The 10816-nt window shown below is 56.1% G+C and overlaps 1 protein-coding gene across 3 annotated transcripts in view; it reads right to left on the reverse strand.

Annotated features, from left to right (window-relative positions):
• LOC141732449 (opioid-binding protein/cell adhesion molecule homolog) overlaps window positions 1-9967 on the reverse strand; it is a 318029-nt gene extending 308062 nt beyond the window's left edge. The window contains exons 1-2 of one of the 3 annotated variants that reach the window (XM_074561476.1): window positions 9855-9967; window positions 9086-9277 (exon numbers count right to left, since the gene is read on the reverse strand). In XM_074561476.1, the coding sequence (XP_074417577.1) occupies window positions 9086-9146 (61 nt within the window). In that variant the 5' untranslated portion in view covers window positions 9147-9277; window positions 9855-9967. Of the gene's footprint in view, window positions 1-9085; window positions 9401-9424; window positions 9484-9854 lie in introns of those variants that run through there. The other 2 variants (XM_074561477.1, XM_074561475.1) reach the window with 2 other exon arrangements.
• Window positions 9968-10816: the final 849 nt, after the last annotated feature.

The raw sequence follows: 10816 nt of genomic DNA on the forward strand, positions 1-10816 counted from the left end.
TAACACGTGTCTCTGCACACGCCTCTGGCAAGCCGTTTTCCCCCTTTGTTCCTTGCCTTCCCAGTCTGCAAAACCAGGGACAACGGAATTTCTCCTCTCCGTGAAGTGTTTTAAAATCTACTGGAAACAACCACTAGGCAAGAGCGAGGCCTGATACCGCCACGGTTCAGTAATAAATGTTTTGATCCGGTCCCTCGGGCCTCTTCTCACCACGTAATTTTGGGAGGATTTTTGTTTTTCTTTTGAATTGATAGGCTATTTCTGGTGGGGAAGGCAACAGGCAGCAGGAAGGCAGGACGAAGGCAGACACAGGGGATGCCATCACTGGCACAGAAAACCACCCGCGCGGGGGGAGAAATCGGCTTCGCGGGACTCATTTTCAGTAAAATGGAGATATTCCTCATGCACATCACAAAAGTCATTACACCTGCACCCCTCCTGTACTGTGGAGGGTACAAATGCTATTATTTATCACTCACGGGTCATTTCCCATGTGGCTGAGACAACAGACCCACCTCCCCTCAGCTCCGAGGACCACGGGGCACGGAAACACAGCCTGCATCGCGCTTTGATTCCTGAAGGAAATGGCACGTCCTAAGCAATGAATCTGAAATATCCAAGAGTCTTTGGTTCGACAAGTTCAAATCCAAGCAGGATCAATACCTTCTCACTCCCGAGGTATCAGCAGGTAATTGGGTATCATGCGGTGACGAGCAACCTAGTTTGCTCAGAAGCTGCAAACTTTAATCTTCGTCCATTCCTGGTACACAGAATGGAGGGGGAAGAACAGATCAAAGGAGAACAGATCAAATCCAGCTGCATTTGGACCCAGATTGCAGAAAAAAAGGACTCATTCTTAAGCAAAACGGCTCAGGCTTCTGAGGTTCAACATCTTGAGAGGACTCAAGTACAAGAAATTGCCATCTCTCCCGTGCGGCCACCTGCAAACCCCAGCACCACCTCCCTTGGGTTTTCGGCTGCTCCCGACCCCCCGAATTTGCACCAGAGCCCTCTCCAGTTTCATGCTGCAGCACTGGGCCACCTCGACCTCTGCACATCCTCTTTCAGCTCATGGAGCCCCTACCCCGGTCCTTTCCTCGCTGTCCCGTTTCCAACCCCATGGCATTTCGGCAAAGGGGCTCACGAGCTCCTGCACCGCTCTGCACCCACGGCACCAGCCCCGCCATCAGCTCCAGCGAGGACGAGGAGATGCTGGTCCACGCTTTGCCACCTGGAAGGTCCCACCTCCCTATAGGAGATGGCTACCCCAGCCATGGAAAGGAGAGGTGGCAAGGTGGTCGGATGGGCAGAGAGAGAGAGGGAAAAGCCCCACGGGCAGGAGAACAACCTATTTGACAGCTTTCCCCGCCGATCAAAGCTAACTTTGCTTAGAAGTTCTGACACCTGATTAATTATGTCGCGCTGGCTCGCCTCTAAAGGCCGCGTTTCCGGCAGCCCTCGCCTTTCCTCCTCACAGCGTTCGGCGGCCGAGGTGCCAGCAGAGGAGGGGACGGCGCGAGCGCGGCTTTGCCAAACATCCTGACCCGTCCCTGGGAGGCAGGAGATAAGGAGGGCGAGGGACGGCCGGGGACAGGGCCCCTTTGTCTGCGGTGCCTTTTGCGGCGGGCAGATAGGAGGCGGCTGCCTCGCGCTGACATTTCGGTGACCGAATTAAAATGCGCCGCCACGGAGACTAAATGTCATTAGCCTCATTAGAAGTGATCGCACTAAAATAAACAACAACAAGAAAAAATCTAAAGTGGAAATCAGCCAACGCCGTTAAATAAAATAAATCAACGGGGCGGTCCGGTGGGGTCCGTGCAGCCGATGCCAACGGGTAGGGCCAAGGTCTCCATGGGTTCTGCTGCCACCCAGGACCGTGCTGAGACAGGTCCAGCCGTGATGTGGCCCCAAATGCAGCCACCTGCTTGGGATAAGTCTACGGGGTCTTTCGGGCTTCATTCCCAGAGGGTTTTGGGATGCTCTGCACAGTCCCCTGGGGGTGGCCCTGCAGGTAGCACTCCCCAGGGCCTCTTCCAGCAGCTGCACCACGAAGCACGCGCCTCGTGTGAGCTGCTCTAACAGGGATGGGGTTGGGTTTGGTTTTTTTTAGCGGGTTTCTCTCCATGCTTCCCATTCAATTACTGGCCAACACCAACCGTATTTCGCTTATGCGCTGTGTCAGGAGCACCGCGCAAGGTGGAAAGGCTGGCGAAAGAAACGCCGGTTTGCCCTTGTGAAGAGGGGAATTTTCCCTCTAACCCCTCTTGCTATGCAAACGCCATTTCCTTTGGGGCGGGAGAAGTCATCACAAGGCCCTCGCAAGATCCTGCTTATGACAGAGCAGATTTGAAAGCCCAGAGATCTCCTTCCCCCTCCCTTCCCTTCTGTCAAAAATTATAATCATCATTTTCCAGCTTGCTGAACAATCAAAGTGTGGCCTATATTCACTGGAGCTCCTTCCACACGCCGCGTGCATAGCAACAAGTCCAGGAAACAAAAGCCCGAAGTAAACAGTTGGTTGAGAGGAGGCGATGGGCTGGCAGGTGGACAGCAGAGGAATGCTGTGTGGAGAACCATGGGGTGCAGGCAGCCTGTGAAGCCACGTGAAGACCTCTTCTTCCATGCTCTGCAAGGAGCATGGGGAAGAAACGCGCCTGGGCAACTGGGTTAGTGGAAATGGCAATGGTCCTGCTGTACCAGAAGGAAGCCCAAGCCCTCCTGCTGTACCAAAAGGAAGCCCAAGCCCTCCTACTGCAGGTTCTGCTGGTCCTCATGTGGCTGAGGAGCCGTGAGGAGCTCACCATGGGGTGAGCCACAAAGGACAAAGCCACATCAAGCATAAGTAACCCCGGGTTGTCCTCCAGAAACCTCCTATCCTCTGCCTAAAACTACACCGGTGCAGCAGCTCTGGTCCAAACAACAGACTCCCCCCCGCCGCCCCTCCGTGATTTTGTTGTCCGGACGGTCTGAGTTGACGAGGTCCGGTCCCAGCATCCCACCCTGAAGCCGGGAGCCGGCAGGGAGGTTTGCTGGGCCACCCCTTCCCTGCGCTCTGCAGCCCACTTCAGTCTCCAGAGCTGTCAATCCAGCACTTTTCACTAGCGCTGAATTCACAGAAAAGTAAACCTAAAAATAACTCTTCTTTTTCCCCCCTTTCCTTGCCTCATCTCACACGTGTTAGGCGCGCACATGACTCTGCCGCACAGGCAACAGGTCCATCTTCCCCAAAACGGCTCCTCCCGAGAAGGCTGCTCCCAACACTGATGCGCCAATGGGTCTCCGCAGCTCCCTGAGCCTCGGTGCCCGTGGCTGATGTGTCCTCCTGGGAACCCCAGCCCCATGGAGACAGAGCCAGGACATGGGATCTGTGAGAAGCACCAACTCTCCTTGCCAGAAAGCCCCTGAAACCAGTGTCTCTGCTTTCTGTGACCACGCAACCGCTCCCTGCTGCAGGTGATCTTGAAGAGACACCTCCTCTGCCCCATCCCTGGAGGGGTTCAAGGCCAGGTTGGACAGGGCTTGGAGCAACCTGGGCTGGTGGGAGGTGTCCCTGCCCAGGGCAGGGGGTGGCACTGGATGGGCTTTAAGGTCCCTTCCAACCCGAAATATTCTGTCATTCTATGATGAAACACTTTTTCCTGGCCCTGCCAGAAGCAGCCCACCACCTCCACGCAACTCAGACCAACGCTCCAAACCGCTGCCCTCCACCACCTCACGCTCTCTGACCCTACACCAGGACCAGAGGGAGAGTCCACCAGCTCCAAGGTCCTGCTCACGACACCTGGGCTGCTGCTACCACCAGTTCGCGAGGGCGACGCATCCCCTGCCATGCCCACCGCTCCAGACCTAGCAAGCCACCTTGCTTGGTCACCCTTCCAGGGGGACAACGCTGTCCCAACTCTTCTGAGAAGCAGGCAGGGAAGTGTTTCTTTCCTCTAAGCATGAAACGAAGAGGAGTTCCCTGGAAAAACCCACCCACCGAGCAGCAAGTGTCAAAGCCACCTCTGTATGTGCTGTTGCCGCATTGGTAATTACAAGTACCATGCCTTCATTAGGGAAAGGGAGAGATGACTGGGAGGCAAGGAGATTTGCGGCAGAGCTGTTATTATTTTTATGTTTAAACAAAAAGGAGAAGCGCGACAGCTGAGATCACTCCCCGTCCTGCGCTCGCCAGCAGCCGAGAGCATCCCAGGGGATGCTCAGGCCAGGAGGTAAGAAGGGATGGGGACCAGTGTCCGGCTTTACCTAACTGGGGCTGGGAAAAGGACCGGGCTGCAAAGCCCAAGCTGACCACAGGGTGATGGAGGATGTGACAGGAAAAAAAAAAAAAAAAACAAAAAAACAAAAAACCCACAAGTTTTCCTCTATCCCCACCTGATTGCAGCAACGGGACCCTCCCAGGTAGTCTGCTCCCCCCGCCAACGTCGCAGCCCCCTTCCCTGCTCCTCGCCCAGCAGCTTCAGCTTCCAACCGAAGCAGAGCGCAAACTTCAAATTGCATATTCAAGTGTACGGAAAAAAAAAAGAAAAATGAACACAGCTGTTTATGCAGCTTGAAAATCGCCATAACCGAATATTCAAGCCTTTGGGGAAGATTTTCAAAGGCACCGGTTAAGGTACCCGGCTCCCAGCCGGCGCCTTTGAAACATTTCTCCTTTTCCCGTTTTTCACAGGGATTCGCACCAGCAAAAGCTCCTCCACCCGGCCGTCTGCAAGTAGCGAATGCACAAAGGAGACGCTGTCAAAGAGAAGCTGCTGGAAAACGCAAAGCAAGCTTCGCCACTTTGGGGCATCCTGGAAGGCAGGCGCCGGAGCCACCGGCCCCGAAACCCACAACCCCCAGGGCAAATTGTTCCGAAAACTTGTGCCACGGGGATTTGCGCGGAGCAGAAGCCGCCTTTGCTGCCTGTGCCCTGCTCTGCCCTCGCGCTCCCTCCCCACAGCACCCGGCAAACGAGAGCGAGCGCCGCTCCCCCCCCGCAGCAGAAACAAAACATCCTCCCAAAAGGCCGACGCCAGTTTTTTCCCTGCCCCGGGGAGCCAGGGGACGAAGGAATCGACTCCCAACAGGGAAAACACAGCCCCAAGCCTCAAGCAGAAGAAAACCAGGCAGCGTTTTTGGGAGTCCGCTGCTGGGACCTCCTTCTTCCCCAGCATCTCCCACTGGATGGAGGATTGATGGCTGCGGTGCCTTATCCCTACTATCCCCCAGCTTTTGGGAGAGCACAGAAAATCCCTTTAAGTCCCACTCGCTCACATTGAAATGACACTAAAGCGGAACTAATGTGCTCCAGGTACTTATTCTTGGGCTTAGTGGCAGGGATCAGCAGCCCTCCCCCAGCCCGGCATCCCCCGCCGGGGAGAGGTGACAGCCACGTCACAGGTGATGGTGGCAGTGGGAAGAGGATGCTCCCACGGCTGGGGCCCCGTACCAGGAAGGGATGGAGAAGCATTTTTAACGCTTAACGTTTTAACACCCCTGCAATGTGTTTCTTAACTTTAGACCGGATTTGCAACCACCGCCAACGCCATGCACCCAAGCAAAGATGAGGCAGGGCAGGTTAAGGGTCTCTGGGGGGACACAGAAATCGAGTCCTGGGTGCAAGAGGTGACGGCAAGAGCACTGGGGGACTCTCCAAGCTCTGCAGGCTTTGCCTTGACCCCGATGCCCAGGACCAGAGAGAAACGGGGCTGTTCATCTCACCCTGCCCTGCCAGATTTCTGACCTCTGAAAGGAGCCACTGCCGCGACAAGTCGTTTGGCCAAGGCAGCGAGAGAGACGTCTGAAGAGGCATTGATGCGCATTGATTTTTGTCACCTGTAAGGCCGCCATGTCACACCGTAACCGCAGATTAGCCCAATACCCTCCCCCCTCCGCCCGCCCCAAATTCGTTCTCCAATGCAGCACAGCCCACCCTGGTATATCTCAAAACGGCAGCACCCAAAATGCCCAGCAGTTCAAAGCATTTGCCAAAGGCTTGACAATTAAATTACCCACTCCACCTCCCCATCCTGCAGCGCCGGGCTCATTAAAAATCCTCAGCATCCTTCCCATCAGAGAGAGCCCACCTCCGAGAGCAACCCATGTCTGGGAACCCGCCTCCCCCAAGGCACCAGACGACAACAGCATTAAGCCTTGGAAATTATTTTTTGGATGGAAACTTGTCTTACAAAGAAATAAAAAGCTGCAGAGTAAGACGCTATCCGTGACCAGAGGGGTCAGGGTTTCATTATTGCATTAACCTTTCGTGTCTTTAGATTCCGCAAGAGTAAATTGGTAACGAGACGACACGAGCCCCGATGGGAAAAACGCATCTTTTCTCACAAAAGTAAGATGGGGGGGGGGGGGGGGAGGAGAACAGAGGTGGGAGCGAGAGAAAGAGGAAAAAAACTGGCAAATAAGCTATTACAGCTAATAATAACTTTGCAACGCTATTTTCTGCAGGAGCCTTCAAGTTGTGATGTTTCCCTTCAGTCTAATTACACCTTCTAAAAGCAGGTTCCCTTCTCACTTTAACCACCCCGTGCGAAACTCCCGCAGGATTCGGAGAAAAACGGAGAGGGAAAGAGCTCGCACTTCACCGACAGCCTCTGCATATCCCAGGGGAGCGTCAACCTGCATAAACCACGTGGGACTACGCTTGCAAATAATAAACAGCACCAAAAAAAAAAAAAAACCCAAAAAAAAACCCCACTCTGGGAAGGTGCAGGCTCTGAGGGTCGGCAGCAACCATTCGACTTCCCAGTTGCCATCCAAGAAGACGCTTCCAAGATGACTTCCCAGTTGCCATCCAAGAAGGCAACGTGACTTGCGTTCCAGCCCATGGCCGTGAAACCACGGCTGAAAGCAGTGCTGCGGCCAGGTTGGGCAGGGAAACATCCAACCTCTGCAAGCCACGGGGAAATAAAAAGGAGAGGAGATGTTCCAAGGCAGAAAACGGTGGGTGTGGGGGCAGGAAGGCAAAGCAGCCTTCCTGCACTGGAATATTTCCCTTCCCCTAATGCAGGCAGCAGGTTTCGGCTCCAGGGATTAACGGCTGAGCCCAGCTGGGCAAAGTCCTGGCCTGGTTTGGCTCAGGGGACATTCAAAGCCAAAGCAGATATTGCTGCTTAATAGCAATAAGAAGGGAAAGCTACAACCCCATAAGCGCGGATCAAGAAACCTCTTCCAAGTTCCTGGGGGCTTAAGTGCACGGGCATTTTCCTTCCCTGGCACACAGAGATGTCAGAGCCAGCACAGGCCTTGGGCCAAACAGCCACGTCCCGAGGAAACTGCAGCAGGACACCAGCAAAAACGCTCCGTGCCAGGTCTCTGCCAGCTCCTGCAGCTTAGGGACACCTTGCTGACAGCCCACCGAGTGTCACACGTCCTCCCACTTGACCCACACGGCTGCCTTGCAGCCAGTTCTTTGCCAGTTCCACCCAGAGGAACCACGTCTAGCAAGAGGGTGAAGGAGCCAACGCTCTGCTCAGCACAGCCTTGGCGAGGCAAGCTGCCCCCGCGCCAGGCACGCCTGCCTTATCTTGTTCAAGACAATAATATTTTCAATAACACACGCTCCCCCCCTGCATTCAGCAAAGACACATGCAGCTCACGCAGCCACGTCATCCTCCTCGCGCTCACGTGCTAAACCCTAGGTGCACCATTTTGGTTTGAGGCGTTGCTGACGAGCTGGAGGCGCTGCCATCGGAGGTCCTCCATGGGTGCTCCTCAGCGCGCCATCGCACGCCCCAAGGGACGGCGCTGGCCCTCCAGGGTGACGCACGTCACCTCCCACTGCATCCCACGGAGCATCAGTGGTACCCAACCCCGTGCCAAGGGCTCTCGGACCTGCCGACCGCCCCGGGCTGCAGCTCTGCCGCAGGACGCCGGGATGTGGATGGTGCCATGGCACGAGCCTCCGCAAGCAAGTTTGAACCCGAGTCCCCTCGCCTTTGTCACAGCTGTGGCAAGAGCTGTTTTCCAGCTGTGACACAGCTAACCTCTCCCCCGCCAGCCTCATCCTCTTCCCACACACGCCAGCCCCGCACAGCAAAGCGCTGTAACTAAACCACGGAAAGCTGCTGAAATTATAGCCGTGCCTCTTCCCTGCCCTCCCGAGTCCAACATAATTCTCGCTGACAGTCATGAAAAACACATGTTGGGTTAAGATGGAATCTGAGCCTCGACACCCAGGTCCCCAGCTGCTTGCGCAGGGACCGCAATCTTTTCAGCTGCTAAAAGTGCACATCATCGTCAAAAAAAAAAAAAAAAAAAAATGCCAGAGACTTCTTCCCCTCGGCATGCAGCTCTGCCGGCCGCCCCCGTCGCTCCCTCCCCCCGGATGCGGTGCCGCGACCCACCCGCTGAGCATCAGCACGGAGCCAGCGTTGGATCCAAACCCCAGCGTCCTCCCCCCTCATCCTTCCCTGGCAAGTTGGGGGGACGAGGCCGACCCACATTTGGGGAGCCACCTGCTCGGCTCCTGGGGGTTGCAGCCCCTCTGCTGCAGCCCCCGTGGGCACCTGGATTGGGGGGGTTCCTTATCACTTTGCAGAAGGGAGCAAGGGGCAAGCACCCTGTTTGAGCCCCTGAGCATCCCTCACAGACCCTCTGAGCATCCCTCCTGGACCCCCTGAGTATCCCTCCCGGACCCCCTGAGCATCCCTCACAGACCCCCTGAGCATCCCTGCCGGACCCCCTGAGCATCCCTGCCGGAGCCCCTGAGCATCCCTCCCAGCACTGGCTGGCAGGGAAGCAGGGATGAGGGGAAGCAGAGGGAATAACGTGACAGCTGGGGAGAGAGGGAGGGCACAGGAGGTGCCCAACTTTGAAGGGGGGGAAAAAAGCTCCGTCACCCCATCATTTGCAGCCGGAGGTCGCCCGAGGGGACGGGCTCTGCCGAACCCCGCTCGCTGGGAGCGCTCGGCAATTCCCTGCTGCAGAGCAACTCGCCGCCTGCCTGCATGTGTGCGTTCGTGCGCAATGGGCATGAAGTCCAGGTCCCCCGCGCGCGCACGCCACTCGGCTTTCCCACCCTGCCCGCCGATGCCATCCCATTCCCCTGCAGGAAAAAAAAAAAAAAAAAGCTTTTTTGCTCTACCTGGGATGAAGAGCAGGGCAGTTGTGGCCGTGAAGACGATCCAGCAGGCAGGATGGTACATCTTGGGAGCTGCGGTAGACTAGCGGCTGATTTGCTTGCTGCTTGCTGCTGCCGCCGCTGCTTTCGTCTGCGCTGAATTCTGAGCAGGTTTAAATCCAATGTTTGCAGAGGGAGGGAGACTGAGTTAGTGAGCTAGAGAGAGAGAGAGAGAGAGAGAAAGAGAGACGGGAGCAGGCAGTCAGTGTCTCTGATTTTTTCCTTGCACACGCACGCACACACACACGCACACAACTAGCAGAAGGAGCACCAGGCTCAGTGCGTGCACCGGGGAAAGCAGACCTCCTACCAGGCACCCATTGGTTCGAGATGCTGACTGACACACGCACACTCGCTCTTCTGCAGGTCTCGCTCTGCAACCAGGGAGTTAAATGCGGGCATCAACCCCCTGAGCATCCCTCAGGGACCTCCTGAGCATCACTCACAGAGCCCTGAGCACCTCTCACAGAGCCCAAGCACCCCTCAGGGACCCCCTGAGCGTCCCTCACAGACCCTCTAAGCATCCCTGACGGAACCCCTGAGCATCCCTCACGAACCCCCTTAGCATCCCTCCTGGATCCCCAGAGCATCCCTCACGGACTCTCTGAGCATCCCTCCTGGCCCCCTGACCATCCCTACCGGACCCCCTGAGCGTCCCTGTTTGAGCCCCAGAGCATCCCTCCTGGACCCCCAGAGCATCCCTCCTGGCCCCCCCGAGCATCCCTCCCAGCACCGTCTGGCAGCGGTGTCCAGGATGGAGGGAGCATCGCGGCATGGGGACAGGCACTGTCTCGCCAACTCCTCCAGCCGCCTGCAAAGGGGTTTGGAAATTTTTTACCCCCAGGCTGGAGCCAGCCAGTGGGTTAGCCCTGGGCTTTAGCCCCTTGGCTCTCCCTTGCCCCTCTGTGGGCTCTGCTCCCCTCTCCAGGAAGCCGCCGGCAGCTCTGCCTCCTGCTGAGGGAGGCAAACCAGCAAGCAATCCAAGCTTTTTAGCATGAGTGGGTGTTTTTCGCACAAAATCTGAAACCCAGAAGCAATCTTCTCCGTGCATCCCAACCAGAGCTGTATTTTTTCCCCTTCAGTGGGCTCACAGAGCCCCAAAGGGATGCTGAGCCCAGGGTACCCGCTCCAGCAGCCCCCCGACACAACGCCATCCCATTCCCACTGAGGCCAAGGAGCGTTTCCTCGTGCTCTCTAACACAACCCTCTCCTTCCAGACTGCCACAGGGTCACCCTGACCCCTGCTTTCCCCCAGACCCCCCCTTGGCACACTCCCATGCCCTCGCCAAGCCCCGAGCATCCCCAGCCCAGGCCACCGGACACCGTGCATTCCGCCCCTCTGCCGGCTGCATCCCCCCGCGTCCCCTCTCCCACAGCCACCCCCAGAACAAAGCGTTTGCCAGCTAGGGCTTGAGTTTGCTGCATCGCCCCCAAAAAAAAAAAAAAACAAACCCACAACGTTGCAAAGGTAAGTTTCCAAAAGAAACAGCACTTATTTTTGACATTTTTCTAATCAAAAAAATTGTTTCTTCTTTCGCATTCACCGCAGCTTTGTTAAAAAGAAATGGTAAGCAATTTTTAATGCTTAAAGCCAAACTAAAATGTTTAATTGGGCTCAAAACAGACTCTTTCCCCACTAACGCGGGGCTAAAGGTCTCTTGTTGTGTTCCAAGTATTTTTAGGGCAGTACTTTGG

The sequence above is a fragment of the Larus michahellis genome, chromosome 17 (genome assembly GCF_964199755.1).
Source record: "Larus michahellis chromosome 17, bLarMic1.1, whole genome shotgun sequence".
Lineage (NCBI taxonomy): Eukaryota > Metazoa > Chordata > Aves > Charadriiformes > Laridae > Larus > Larus michahellis.